The sequence below is a fragment of the Haliotis asinina genome, chromosome 6, assembly GCF_037392515.1.
Source record: "Haliotis asinina isolate JCU_RB_2024 chromosome 6, JCU_Hal_asi_v2, whole genome shotgun sequence".
NCBI lineage: Eukaryota > Metazoa > Mollusca > Gastropoda > Lepetellida > Haliotidae > Haliotis > Haliotis asinina.
Genome location: NC_090285.1, coordinates 63,386,043 through 63,401,724, shown reverse-complemented (window position 1 = coordinate 63,401,724; position 15,682 = coordinate 63,386,043). Strand labels below are relative to the sequence as shown.

Sequence of the window (15,682 nt, the reverse complement as noted above, 5' to 3'; positions counted from 1 at the left end):
CGGAGCAACCCGTGATGCAATGTGCTCGCACCAAACAAAGCTGATATTTTTTCGCGTTCATTTACGATGAATTCGATTTAGATGCCACCACGATGCCGATCTCCTGTCTGTATGTATTATATCACTAGAACGTCGGTAAAGGTCACGTGATAGGCGGCAGACCGCCTGGTAACTTCCTTGGAACTTCCTGTGTATAAACTTTCTCCCTCCCTAATGCTGACGATGTTTAGATTCAAGACGACAATTCAAGGAAATTGTCTGTCTCTGCAACAAGGCCAAGATTCAGAAAGCCGCAATGTGAAAATCTGTTTTGTGATTGTGGGAGTGAAGAATAGCTTTAGTTTCTGCCATGCTGCATTGAGACGGAGAAAGACGCTGTTACACAATGCTGGTTAGTTTAGGGTTATAGCCCTATCGCCATTAATCTGAAACAGCAATAGCTGTATTCGTCTTGGAAGTCAGAATAACGTCAATAACAGATTACATCAAGAAGAACGTTGATTGAGAGAGTGGACCAATTGCCGAGCATAATAAAGGACATTAAATAACATAAAGGCTGTTTAATGTCAAATAATTATTTGAAGGTGACATTACAGTTGAGGCGTTTCGTCTTTTGCTGGGCGAGTCCGGTCAATTAATACGAATGCAATTTTTTTATCAAATCCAACTTTCCAGTGTAATGATAGTCTTCCTGGTTCAGCATTGCATTTAACGTTATATCTCATAGATAGGTACATTATAAAGTGTTTTGGAAGAGAACATTCGCAAATGAATTTATGGCTATCATACGTTTTCATCACTGGTGGAAACAGACACACAGACAGACAGATTTTGTTCAGTATAAGGCCTTTGCCCCAAACTACAGAAAGCTTAGGACATACAAAATATCCATGCGCATAATACATTATAACACTGGTAGAAATATGATTATCAGGAGATGATTAAATTCTTATAGAGTTTCTGGCTCGTTTTCCTTGGCGCCCCTCATGATATCATTCTCCGCACAATCTTCAACAGTTTGACGTTAATGTCCTTGGAACAAGTAGATTATTAGCTAGGTCATGATCACTGATTTCCTGTCTAAAACTAGGATGATTATTCTTAACTATTACCTGCTCGACACTCTGATTAGCTTCCTATAATACAGCCGTTAGCTACAAAGAGTCACTCTTAATTGTATACTGTTGGCAAGTCTATTGTCTACAATGTGTCACGTTTCTTATGTGAACCTTATTGGACGATACTAGAAAATCGGTAGACCTGAAGCTAAACATAACCTCTTCGCACTTACCATTTTTCTTTTTTTTTTTGTCAATCCCAGCAGAAATTCTGTGGCGTAGGGATAAAGAGTGAGATGACATTGGCGTAGATTGCATATCACTTCTTTCAGTACCCTGCTAATAATTATCCATTATCATTACCTACCTACCTACCTACCTACCTACCTACCTACCTACCTACCTACCTACCTACCTACCTACCTACCTACCTACCTACCTACCTACCTACCTACCTACCTACCTACCTACCTACCTACCTACCTACCTATTTCCCGCCATCAGTAACATTATATTCAACTATATTATATTCATTATATTCAATAATCATGGCACCATTTATCCATTATATGTTACTGAAAGAAAATCAGTATCAGAATTAAGGTGCGACTGACTGAGCGGTCTGTGGACAGGCTCGCTAACATAGTTAGCATCATGCATGCATATCGTCGTGTAGCACTAGCGTGGGCCATTATTCATTGTAAACATCAGCCGCTTGTCTCATTTAAGCTTTATTACTTACATGTCCCTTAAAAAACCTGCAATATTCTTATGATACAACAACTTTTTCATTTACATTCATGCTCAGCTGTATAAGTGTATAGACGCAGCTTGTATGGTCAGAGGTTTATCACGCGAGGGTGTATCAAGATGGTATCGATATATCCTGTATGGGGAATATTACAGACTCACTAATACAAAATCTATACTTAAGGATATTAATTAGCATAAATCACACAAATCTCTTTCTTCCAAGACGCAGTGGTAAAGCAGAAACTTGCTTTTTCCAAAAACAAAATTTTGCGTGCGCGTTTTGCAAGCATAGTTTGTGATCTACTTAAGTTTAGAAAGTACCTTAAAACAGCAACTTCTAAAAAAGATTTGTACTACATGTTTATAATTTTATTTCTGCAAACACTCGTACAAAATCTACAGCGAACACTGAAAACGTCATTCAGACAATTCTGTCATCGAAAAAATGTTCTCAGTTGTCACAAACATTATCTTAACACTTTATGTATTTTTTGATGGAGCATATATGTATACAAGTCGTCAAAGGGTCAGGGGATCATAGGGTTATATTATTTTTACCAGTTTGTAATCATCAGTCGACCAAGGGACCAAAGGGCAGCTACTCTAACCCATGACTTTGTTGAGAGTTTTCATAGGTTGTCCATGTAATTCTCAGATTTAACAATTCGAACATACCTAGGTCATTTACGAGTATATCCTCTTGACTTGAAGAAAAGTCCCCAAGACGAACCACAGGAACAGATATTTAACTAGATCCATGGCTAGTGTCCCCGAGACATTGTTTCGCAAGTACAATGCTACGTCCACTCTCATTTGTTGTCAGCATCTTAGATTTAGACGTTTAATAATGATCATGGTTTACGAGATTATTGGTGGGTAATTCTGACGCGGTAGCCAGTGTCATGTCTGTTTGGAAACGCAGAATGTGTTACCTACCCGATTTTTATATTTGCATCTTTCCACGACCCCGCTGATATCAGGCCTCTACCCTGCCGAGATATCTACCCACTATATACCACATTAAAATATCCGGTGACATGGACAGCTCGTGATATTTGGCTAAAAATAATCCGTGATCGTGATAAACAAGGGCATAATCCTCCTTGAATCGGTATGAATTGATGGTAAAATGTGCTGCTAAATCGACCAACAGATGGTTGTCAAGGATATGGCGATATGTCGGGCAGTGATGTGAATATCCCTTAGGCGCTGGTTCATACTCTGTGCCAGGCACAACCATATGATCTACACCCGGGAATATTTCCATTAAACGATAGGATTAACCGTTGAATGATAAACCGTGGTTATTCTGACTGATAACAGTCCATAGTTTGGTAGCTCCTCAAGAACATCAGTACCATGATGACATTGACACGTCTTATCGAACAGCAGGTGTGAATTCTCAGGTGTGAAATTTACAGATTATCACCATGAAATTACGAATTGTCGACATCAGGAAAAGCAAGCTGAAAATAGGTGTTAGGACACGTATGGTCACGAGTGACATAATCAGTAAAACCCATACAATGAAGGATTAATCTAACGACGTTCTGGGAGATTCCGGATTCCTAGATTAAAGAGTAACAAGATATTGTAAACTTCCACTGTATTGAATTACATTAAATAATAAATTCCAGACACGTAGTTATCACCAAAATAAAGCATTGTGAACTTCTGCTGAATATTACAAGAAACAATGAAACAGTGATCATTAACACTCAGTAGCAATCATTTCCTTACGAATACATTACACTGTCATGTCATACAAGTACGTAGATAAAGATGAAGGTAAATAACAAACCAAACAAACAAATTGTACGTTGGGTCACAAACATGTATACACATTAAATGAGGCGCATTGTCGGTCCATTGTATGTTGGCGGCTTTTCAAGTTACCTTGGAATGGTTTTCTTGGACTCTGTTTTTCAGCATGTCCTCTTTTGAGGTTCTTGAGAGGCATTTAGAAGTCGGTATTCGAATATACGACAAAATGTTATGGACATCAACTTCTTCTTTATTGTTGTCACAACGTTTCTGAGCTATTCCTTGCCCCTTCGTCAGGTGGATCAAGGGATAGCCCAGAAACGCTGTGAAAACAATAAAAAAAGAAGAAAACAGTAAAGGAGAAGTTGACATCCATAACAATTTGTCGTATATGTCCTTTTTTAAAAGGAATCCAAATTTGCCTTGATCAGTTTCTAGGTTCCCCAGCTACGTGGCTGTCTTCATTTATCACTCACTAACTCATTCACTCACCCATTCACTAATTCGCTCACTTACTCGAATACTAAATCCTCCATCTGAAACTGTGAAGCTGCTGCGAATGATGTCCCTAAACCAATCATAATGTGTATTCCAATTATCCAGGAAATTTCCATCACCAAAGAGAACCGCCCGGTACAGCCTCGATCTGCATCAATGTCGACTACGTCAAGAGGAAGTCTGCGCAGTGAACAATTCACCGACGACACCAGCAGCCTTAGTGCTAAGAGTGATGCCAGCGTTGACAGTCTGGTGTTTGAAGCCAACTTTGGTAAAACAATTTACGTAACAACCACAAATTCATATATCAATAAAAAACCAATCTCGTGAAGCTCAACTGAATCAGTTAGCTGACTACTCGGTTCTGGGTCGGTGGGGTAACCTAGTGGTTAAAGCATTCACTCGTCAGGCCGAAACCCGGGTTCGATTCCCCACATGGGTACAATGTGTGAGGTACATTTTCTGGCATCCCCCGCCGTGATATTGCTGGAATATTGCTAAAAAGCGGCGTAAAACTAAACTCATTCACTCACCCACTACTCTCTCCTGGTACATACGGATACAATAAAACAGTTTCATCAGTCAGCGATTCTTTCCATCTATAGGTAGTGTATGTTGATTGTGTATTTCATCCCGGCTAGGACATCAAAGACAGTAAATGAAATGTTTACTGATGGTCATCAATCAAAAGCCTCGGACAAACACGTGTTAGATTGCTCTTGATGTTAGTGGTTGTTTATTCAGTATCCATGGAAGTGGTGTCAGGTGACATCTACACATCAGCAAAATGTATTAGTCCACAGGCAGAATACACATGTGGGGCCTTAGCCTTTCAGAAAAACACATAGATGTGTACATCTATGAAGGCCTCTGCTCCATGTCATATTAAAATACTCATGTAGTAGTTGTGCCGTTGTTCCAACCTTAACGTCTTTACTAGGTTAAGCAAAATAGTCTTCAAGGACAGCAGTCATTAAATTATTCATCACTTCCTGTCGATATTATTAACACGTTCTGTAAGGTACCGTTTAACGTATTAAAACACTTCCGTGGCCTTGCCATACGGTCATGAAAAAGCTTAGATTCTAATCCACTCTCACTTATCCTTTTGCAGGTGCTATCCGACCAGATCTGTATCCTCGTCGAGATGTCGTTCTGCAACAGTCTTCCCTGGATGGTGGGCACGGCCGTCTTCACACAAGGCTCAATTATGACTTCAGGACGTCGGATCTGGTGGTGCACATGATCGAAGGTCTGTCAAGTCTTAGCTAAAAGATAATGCGGTGCGACGCAAGGTGTTACTAATTTAGCCGTCATTAGTAACGGTACCCCTTCTCGAAGAAAACTGCAAGCTATTTCGTGAAGAGTGACAAGTGACATTTATGTCATATTAAAGGTTAGGGCTTATTGCATAATGCAATGTTTCATTTTATGGACGGACAATAAAACTCATTTAACAGCAGCTTGGAGTTTCTAAGACGTGAAAATCAACATCAACCACCTTGATGTTTTAGACAATCGGAGTATCGTTTTCTGTTAAGGGTCTCCTTCAGAAAGAGAAAGCTAGGTCTATGGGGACCCATAGTTTTTGTCAGTTTAGATTGTTTCTGAGATATTCTGAAAAGTCAATAATTGGTATTTTATTTTCTACTTTTGAATGGAATGTAGATACGATACTGTTTACGTCACATCATTGAGGTAGAGTGAGTTAAACGTTTAGGTCACACCACTTGGGTAGAGTGAGTTAAAAGTTTACGTTACTTCATTGAGGTAGATACTGTTTACGTCACATCATTGAGGTAGAGTGAGTTTAACGTTTACTTCACATCATTCGGGTGGAGTGAGTTAAACGTTTACGTCACAACATGGGGTAGATTGAGTTAAACGTTTACCTCACATCATTGGGGTAGAGCGAGTTAAAACGTTTATGTCACATCATTGGGGCAGAGTGAGTTAAACATTTACGTTACATCACTGGGGTAGAGTGAGTTATATGTTAACATCACATCACTGGTCTAGAGTGAGTTAAACTGTTTACGTCACATCATTGGGATAGAGTGAGTTAAACGTTTACCTCACATCACTGGGGTAGAGTGAGTTAAATGTTAACGTCACATCGCTAATCTTTCGGTGTTATCCCGACGACAGGTAGGACACGCGAAATTATGAATATGTTAATATTGTATGAAAACCTGTCAGAGAAGGACAGTTTACCCACTAGATCATCACAGATTATACTTAAAACAAATGTGTGGTCATAGAAAGTATCTATTTATTAAATGACAAAAAACACAGACAGCAACCAAAGTTGGGTTCCTTGTTTACTGACCGGATATGGAGGTTGGAAAATATCTCAAGGAATGGTTGCACTAAACAGGAATGTATAGCCATTTCAATATTTGTGTGTGTCCTTAAAATGGTCCACCTCGCCATTCAGTCTTTCCGCCACAACGACACTCCCGCAGTTCATGTGACAAACCCTAGCATTTCAGGAATATAGCCAGATATTGTTTAGTAATAATGAGTTTGTATGGTGTATGCAGGCCGTGCTATTCTCGGTAGTGCATGTATATTTCTACATATAATATACACGACATATGTACGATTTGTGCATCAATAGTTTGTGTTGTCTGATAACTGAATGTACAGAACATTTATACTTAACTTCAGGGGCGGTTGCCTAGCCCAGTGGTGAAAGCGTTCGCTCGTCACGTTGAGCTCGGTTTCGATTCCCCGCAAGGGTACAATGTGTGAAGCCCATTTCTGGAGATTTTCACCGTGATATTGCTAGAATATTGCTAAAAGCGGCTTAAAACTAAAGTCTCTCACTCACCTAACGCCTGTTGTTTGACGCTTCCGCGGATAGTTTGTTGGTGAAGTCTGCATGGGCATTAAAAACCTTACAGTGCCGAGCCAATGGTGCTGACAGATTCAATTCTCTCTGTAAGTAAACAGTAATCAATAAGTCTAGACACAATCGCATTAACACACATTCACAAAAAGTGCGTCTTATGAGACAGTGCTTTTGATCACATGGTGAACAGCTCTTGGGATTGTTTTCAGCGCTGGATAAGAATAAAGAAGCCATCCATACCCTCATGTGCTGTCTGGATGTGGAACGGCTCTTTATGGGCATTGTGCACACGCTACATGTATGGTATCCTGGGATGAAATGTCTAAGGTTACTTTACTGGAGTCCATAACGGTTGGAGACTGTTACGATCACTGATACATAACCTCAAGTTGGCACCTGTTGTGCTCAAGACGGCCAGAGTACATATTGATGCTTTTTCAAATTCAATTTGTAGACAGGCCATACGTATACACGTGCCAAGCGCGATATCGAGCTACACTGGTCAATGTTCGGAATGCCAGATGTCGAATGATAACATTGAAATTGTTGAAACACTTTACTCGGTTACATGGAGGATCATCACAGACTGATGACACCCATCTGAGTGCTGAAATCTTTAATAGGGACGACGACAAGTTCAGTTTGAACGTTGGTCAAATCGCACAATAGATATGGAACATTGACGGATGTACTAAAGAAACACAAATAGTTTCAACAGATTTAGACTCTGTCTGACAAGTCGCAAATATGCAAACGTAACAGATATCGTACCTCGACGTTCCTATAGTGACATTCTAACCTAAAGTGGACGATTCAGACAATGTTGACGTTTCATCGGTGTACTCCTGCTGATTCAGTGACCCAATGCTGTTAACGCTGATGATGTCACTGCGAGCATCCGGGTGGTTTTCCCACGTTTAACTAGTCTGTGATGACGGGTCGCAGCAATCTAGCCATGGTTCTGGCAACGTGGTAGCTCGAAGCCCCTCTCCACGACATTCCATGGCTTGTTCACCGCTGTAGATGATGTTGGTGTTTCGAAATGTGTGCTTTTAATCTCACTAGCAATCTCAATCGCTTCCTTCATATTCTGTTGAGCACTACGTGCACGTGCGATTCAACGAACTCACAGAACTGTGAAGAACGTATATGCTTTTATCGCCACATGTACAAAATGTTTCAATCAAAGCAGTTCCCCAAATATTGTTAGTTTCCTTTCAAAAACTAGACATCAGATGTGACTTTATTTGGTACGTCAGTTTATTACTAATGAATTCCCGCGAATAGCATTAGAAACAAAATTCCTGTGAACATGAAAATCACACTTGGATAGACCAGTATATACGTATAAGACAAAATGCATTGTTTCTTAATGTTAACAAAGCAAGAATTGGAGGGATATTTTTAGACAAGTCATTGTGTTCAGTAACGCCTGCTTTTGCGCTTTTCGTGACTACCTGCTTCACCATAACCAAACTCACGCATGCAGTGTTGCTTTTGTAGACCAGTTGCATCAATTATGCCTCTCTAGTGGATCAAAAGGATCCTTATCAATCATCATGGCTTTTCGTTGCCTTTCCCAATGATTACATGATTACAACGTTCTGCTTCAGCCCAAGACTTGCCACTATCGGAACTTCTCGGAGGATTCAGTGATCCCTACATACGTATTGCATTAGTGCCGAGCGTTGACGAACGTATCCGACAGTCATCCGTCAAGAGGAAGACTTCTAACCCTTACTATAACGAACGGTTCAAGTTCCCTGTTGCTTTTGACGAGGTGAAGGACAAGCTGTTAGTGTTTCATATATATGATTATGACAAGTTCTCTCGACATAACGTTATAGGTGAAGTGCAGATTGACCTTGGGAAAGTGGAAATCAGCAACAGTGTGGAAATGTGGTGTGACATTCAGAAACATCAAAAGGTAAAGTCCTTTAGCTGTGATTATGACATTCGGGAATTACCACTCTTTTCTGCTTTTGTTAAAGTGAACTACAGTGTTGCTACACATCGCTGTCATGCATTGCTCATATTAGCTAACGTATCCGACTTAGGCTCCGTTGTGTTTCGACAGGAAGAAGGTTGTTTGAAGTTAAGCTTCAATATTACACATATTTAAATGTATGAATGCCTGAAGGCAAATGTATTGTCTCCATGTGATATAAATGAAACCTTTCACAAACTGATTGAAGGTTTTAAACAAGTAACGTTCATTCCATGATGTTGGTGTTTCTTGTTATCTACAACAGTTCTATAGGCCATTGTAAACCAAAAGTTACTGTGTCCTATAATTTGATTGGTTGAAAAACATGATTAAATAGTATTGGATTCCCGGAAACTGAAAGACTATTCACCGCGTATTGACACGTAAACAATTGTTTTGTTGTGTCATCAACAGTGGTGACGTCATTCAAATCATATTGTGACGTAGAGTTAGAATGACGTCACAAATGAGCAACTCCAGATGCGACCATGAGAACCAGCTGAAACGGCCAGCTGATGACACTTCACTACTGTGTCCGTATTCGATGTAAACGAGTGCAGACACTAAAACCCCTTTGGTTTACTTTTGTGTTTACAATCATGTGTTGGCCAATTTCCGGGTGTTATTGAGTATTCTGACGCCGTCGGTTCCAAATGCATTCCCGTGCTTCAAATACTCAATAAAACCCGGAAATCGGCCAACACATGATGTTTATCTCCCAATTTAAAGTGTGCATTTGAACTCAATCTAGCGAGAAGTTCAAACACCGTTTTACCCCGAGATGAGTACTTATAGTAACTATATCAGTCTAACGTGTAATAACGCCAATATACTCTGTTACGCCTTCTCAGTAAAACAGATTCTAGCAGGTAACTAGGTATTTATCTTAGGTTGTACCTGATGCAAGTAACATCTCATAATTAGTGCTGTGGTTTGCTATATACAACGGCTTAGTTTTGTCTGGCATGACTGTGGAGCCCAACTTCCCATACTGAATGTATTGCTTACTTCCAGGCCTCGGGTATATTAGGTGAGTTGCTGGTGTCTCTGAGTTATCTCCCCACTGCCGAACGTCTAACAGTGGTCATCATGAAGGCCAAGGAACTGACCGTGTCCAACAACCCACCTTCAGCAGGTATGCTCAGGGCATGAGTGCTATGTATGAAACTGGAGATACCATAGATCTTTAGCTATGGCTATGACGAACATTAGAAACCGTGAAGCTACTGTGAAGCTTGAGACCACAAACACACATACCTGCGTTTGCACATTGTATGAAAATTTAGTTAGGGAAAGTTAGCCTTTTCTGTGGGAGTCACCACTAATCTCAGTGACCAAAACCTAAAATTCAACATTTGTTTTGCTTTTTGCTTCAGTAGAATGTGAATTCTCTGTTGTTGTCGTTTAACAAAAGCATGTTTTGGGACCACTGGGTATGAGCAGATGATGTTACGTTTAGAAACATATATTCTCCTGAAACATTTTTAAATGCCTCCAACGTTAGTAATTTTAGTCCGAACGTTGTTAGGAAGGAAAGAGACGTCGTAAACAAACATGGGATATAAGAATAAAAATAACAAATAAATAATAAATAAATATAACAACGCATACAGTAGAATCTGTCTAAACCGGCACTCATTGGGACTGGAGAAATAATCCAGTTTAGACAAAATGCTGACTTGTAGAGCTGATGATAAATGTACAAGCCACGAGTGGGCCTGAGATTTTATGCCAGTGATGACAAATTGCCCGATTGGTCAGTTGCCGGTTTTGACAGCTTCCACTGTGCATGTATCAGAGAAGCCTCGATAAACAGTTGGCTCAAATCTCTTCCAGATCCTTATGTCCGGTTGACCCTCCTTGTGGAAGGAAAGAAGATCAAGAGAAAGAAGACTTCTGTTATACGTGGTTCTACAAATCCAGTTTGGAACGAGGCCTTGACGTTCAATGTTCCGGCGGACGTGCTACCAAAGGTGGGCCTGGAGTGCTGTGTTATGGACCATGATCTGATCGGACACGGTGAAATCATTGGCCGGTGTATGCTGGGCCCAGAAAGGCCGGGGAAAGAAGGCAATCACTGGAATGAAATGCTACACAATCAGAGAAAGTCAAATGCCATGTGGCATAACCTTAGGAAGTAGCTACCAAGTAAATACGAGTTCGCACCGTTGTTCATTGTTAACACTGAGTTCCACTGACTCCAAAGAGTGTGCGATTCATGCTTCCAGCTAAGGTAACTGATACGATATGAATAATACCTACAAAACCAACTACAAAAACGGGAAATGGTTTGTGTTGTATTTACACTGACCATATGACCGAAACCAATTCTCTTCCAGGACAGTTTGTACCACGACCTTACTCTCCTCAGTAACTGTGACTTGGTGCCCGTGGACACAGGTGCTAAACATTAGGAACGGTTTGAACAAAAACAATGACCTGTTCAGAAACAAACTATAGTTACCAATGAGAGGTATTACTGCACGTGCTCATCAGTCAGTATCTACTATGGTAGAGTGATTATTATGAAGTTTATACTACAGTAACTGAGACGAGACAATATGATCCACCTTGTTGTGACACTTAGAATGAAAGGTAGGAAAACCATCGGAAACATAGATAGATTTGTATTCTTAAAATGCCTTACATGTGCTAAGGGCGATGAATTTGTCCCTCCACACACTTTGGATAAGCAATGTCAGGCCCCTGGTTGACTCTTGTGTGAGCTGACGATATTGCGTTATTGATACAGATGAATATATGTACTATTTGTCGACCTCGTGAGATGTCATGTTTCATGTAAAACTACTGGAAGCAGTGTACATGTGGCATATTGATAAAGATGTGTGTTTGATTATGTCCGTTCTCCAGTCAGAAACAATGCACTTTGCGGATTCCTAACTGTATTGTTTTTACAGTGTCTAAATGAATTGTAATCACTTACAACCTGTCATATCAAAGACACATATCGACAAAATCAACAATGTTCTCATTTTATATTCGTTCAGGAAAACAGTATCAGACAAAGCTGCAGTGAATCTATCATCACGGAATGAATCAGGATACAAGAAAACAATGGATATTTTAGAAAAGTTGCATGTATGGTTTGCCCGATGTATTATCTCAAATTTTTAAACAGCAAAATTATATTCTATTTGACTGGGGATCATATTTTACTTCCATGCCAGTGAAGCAGTTTAGTTGCATTTACATGCAGCTGCGTGGTGTGATATAAAAAAAAGTATATATATATATATAGACGTTTTAAGTGTATTTATGTGTTTTGGTATTGTCACAGACTTGTGGGTAAGTCACTTGTAAGTTGTCAGTAATGCTTCCTTGCTGCCACGTGATATATTTCCAATTTTTAATGTCGCGAGCATGTACATATGCAGATGTTCAGAGGTTGTGTTGTACGAAACAATAACACTTGTCTGAATGCAGAACGACTGTTAAAGAAAAGATTATAATAGAATTTATATTTTTTTATATCTTTCCATAATTTTCCAACATTTTCAATTTGTTAACATTTTCAATGTTATCCCAACATTCTGCAACTCCTTTTAGTATTTCTAATTAAAGAACTAGCTGTATATAGTTAATGTATGACATTCCTATCTAATATTCAAATATCCCCCAATAACTCTAATTTAGTGTCTGTTGAAACACTACATTCCAGGATAGAATTTGTTACAGTAAGACACTCTACACAAGTGTCTAGAACTGGAATAGGCTGACCTCGGTGACCGACCTCAGCTCATCACCGACTTTCGGGCATTGTCTGGCTTCATTAGTGGGACTTCCAATCTTGACAGCAAGGCCTGTTGGTCAAGCGGCCAAGTAGGGTTTCATTGTTCTGGTATTTCAGTCCCGCTGTAAGCCAAAACCATGAAACTTAAGTGCTGCGCTGGGATGCTCAATCTGGAAACGGTCGTTCTTAAGTGTGGCTAAAAATATAGAGCACGTGAGTTCTGCGTGCGTTATTATACAGACATGCATACAGAACTCCTTTTCAGGAAATGTCTTTGTACATAATTCTGCACTTCATGGATGGTTTGACACCTTTAAAATATTTGTACAAATATATATTTGCCTTTAAATAATCTGTCTCCATACCCTATATTCTTTCATCTTAATGCCTTAAGTGTGTATTATCTGAATGCTGTGGCACACCAACACCAGCTATAATATACATTGTATTTGTGAATCAACACTGTATGTCTGTAACATGTTTACTCTAGCACCAGCATGTTTACCTCTATATTGCCAGTTAAAATTAAAATGCTCAAATGCGTTATTGCAACGGGTGATCATTATTGTAAGTCCTACAATAACCTACACACAGCTTATAAATGAACCCAGTTTGGCAAACACCGACAATACCGTGTGCGACAGTTTTCGATGTACGGAGCAAACGTTGACAATCCATAAATAACGTGTTCTCTGTTTAGAAGTTGTTTAAGTCGATTTTAAGCAAGCAATAGGTATAAGTCTTATAAAAGCTGAAGTCTGTGCATATGCCCCACCCCAAGTACATACATACATACATACATACATACATACATACATACATACATACATACATACATACATACATACATACATACATACATAATACATACATACATACATACATACATACATACATACATACATAAAACTTAAGGTTGTGTTATTTTGATGTTCTTACATGCATCGTTTCCAACATAAAATGTCCTATGGGTAATGCACAACCTATTCGGTTATTTGTTCGTTTATATTCCGACTTGTTTCTTAAATGAAAATATCTTAAGGTTCGAATGGACACTAGTATCTGGATAAATGCTTATGGTTGAAAATAGTTCCCAGTTTGAGTAATGCATTCTTAAATAGGCATATGAGTTATAATCTGAAATCGTAAAATCAATCAAAATAATATATGTGGTGTGGTTGTGGTGAATATAGCCTCTTCAATACGGTCACATCTGGTAAAGAACCTATCACAATGTTATGGCCTCATCTGAATAGAAAAGGTCCAGTTGTATCACTAGGTATTCAGGTGTTATCTGAAGTTATATTTTCATATTGATCTAATGAAATATGAATGTCAACGTATGTTTTCACAGTGAATTCTGAGGCTACATTCCACTTCCAATCGGACCAAGTTTACTCCATTTCGTCAAGGAAATCGACTTGGGTATGGGCAATGTAAATATTTATCTCATCAGACGGTGTCAACGCCTTTAAATATGGATCTCCAATGCAGTAGTATATTTATACTTCCTTTGATCCTCACTGACTGATGAATGCATCGTTGGTGACGCAAGTCACGAAATCGATATCCCCCACCCCCACATCCTGTCAGCGTCTACGTAGATGCATCTGGCATTGGTATTCCATACATAATGTTGATTGCCCACTCGCTGGGCACCATGTCCCACCTTTTGCGAAAAGGATTCCATAGCGATTCCAACTGGCCATATTAATCTACTGATGAACTCAGCGCAACGATAACTATAACGCAAGGTATAAATGATTTGCCAAGTTTGCTTCGTTGACCCATTTGAAACTGTACACTGAGAACTAATGTGGGAATTAAATTTAATACGTGAATAACATGTTTCATTACAAAATCATAATTACAGTGTCTATTTCAACGTGAAAATACCAGTGTCAGTGGAAAAACGTCTATACTGGTGGCCACGCTAAACTCAACGTGCTTTAGGGGAATCTAAGGTCTTCTACATCAGCCGATGGCTGTTCGATCTTTAAATGCAATTGATTCCCAATTATCTGGAATAAATAAATCAATGTCTACTTTTGGTAGTTAATCACAGTTACATTTGTCTGCCAGACGTATTAACCTAATGCAATTTCAGCTTTCCATGAAATTCATTTACTTCAAAATATTTATGATGTTCTATTAATAACACATAATTATTTCAGTGATGCTGTGGCGAGACTTGATGGATATTCTAGCAACTGTGTCATGATCAATTAATATCAAAGTGTTTCAATATTGATTATGTTTACACAATCGCCCCTTCATTGTAAGTCGTCTATTGTTATTGTTATTCACGTCGACATGGATATTAATGTGAGTGTTATTCAAGAGCATTGTGTGTATATACGTAAGAAACAGCATTGAGGTACCTACTGTCGAACAAGAGTCTACTTTTCATGCCGCCAAACGTCGTTTGTCTTGAACATTGAATCTTCTCCACAATGATCCGTAAATCCTGTTGTGCCAGTTGTAAATATATGAAATTATATTTTTATGTAAACCCATGAAAGCGATCGTGTATATTTTGGTGACAATCTGTATGTTTCAATCTTTATTTACATTGCTTTTGCCAGTCTGTCAGTACGTATATTTGGATCAAATAAACACGACTATGAAATATAGGTTTGTGCTATCTGTTTACTTGCGTGGATATAGCCTTAACGGATGCTTCTATCTACCTATCTATCTATCTATCTATCTATCTATCTATCTATCTATCTATCTATCTATCTATCTATCTGTATGTCTGTCTGTCTATTTGTCTGTCTGTCTGTCTATTTGTCTGTCTGTCTGTCTATGTACGACAGTGTACGATACCATTTCAACAAAAGACATTGATAAGCAAAATGTATGCTCAGATGCCGCCAATTCACCCGGTTGTATTTACGTTCTGTCTATGCAGTCGGTATCTATGACAACGATGTAATCCATGTCAAGCGCCAAAAATTGATTACTTGGCGTTGTCAGAAGCAGTCAGAGGTACTTTGTTGTTCTTTGTGTTTTTT

At 39.1% G+C, this 15,682-nt stretch overlaps 1 protein-coding gene across 2 annotated transcripts in view; it reads left to right on the top strand.

Annotated features, from left to right (window-relative positions):
* LOC137288043 (synaptotagmin-6-like) overlaps nucleotides 1–15,298 on the top strand; it is a 31,544-nt gene extending 16,246 nt beyond the window's left edge. The window contains exons 3-7 of one of the 2 annotated variants that reach the window (XM_067820404.1): nucleotides 4,179–4,344; nucleotides 5,188–5,325; nucleotides 8,541–8,854; nucleotides 9,929–10,049; nucleotides 10,751–15,298. In XM_067820404.1, coding sequence (XP_067676505.1) covers nucleotides 4,179–4,344; nucleotides 5,188–5,325; nucleotides 8,541–8,854; nucleotides 9,929–10,049; nucleotides 10,751–11,055 — 1,044 coding nt within the window. In that variant the 3' untranslated portion in view covers nucleotides 11,056–15,298. The remainder of the gene's footprint in view (nucleotides 1–4,178; nucleotides 4,345–5,187; nucleotides 5,326–8,540; nucleotides 8,855–9,928; nucleotides 10,050–10,750) is intronic. The other variant, XM_067820403.1, reaches the window with a different exon arrangement.
* The last annotated feature ends 384 nt before the right edge of the window (nucleotides 15,299–15,682 follow it).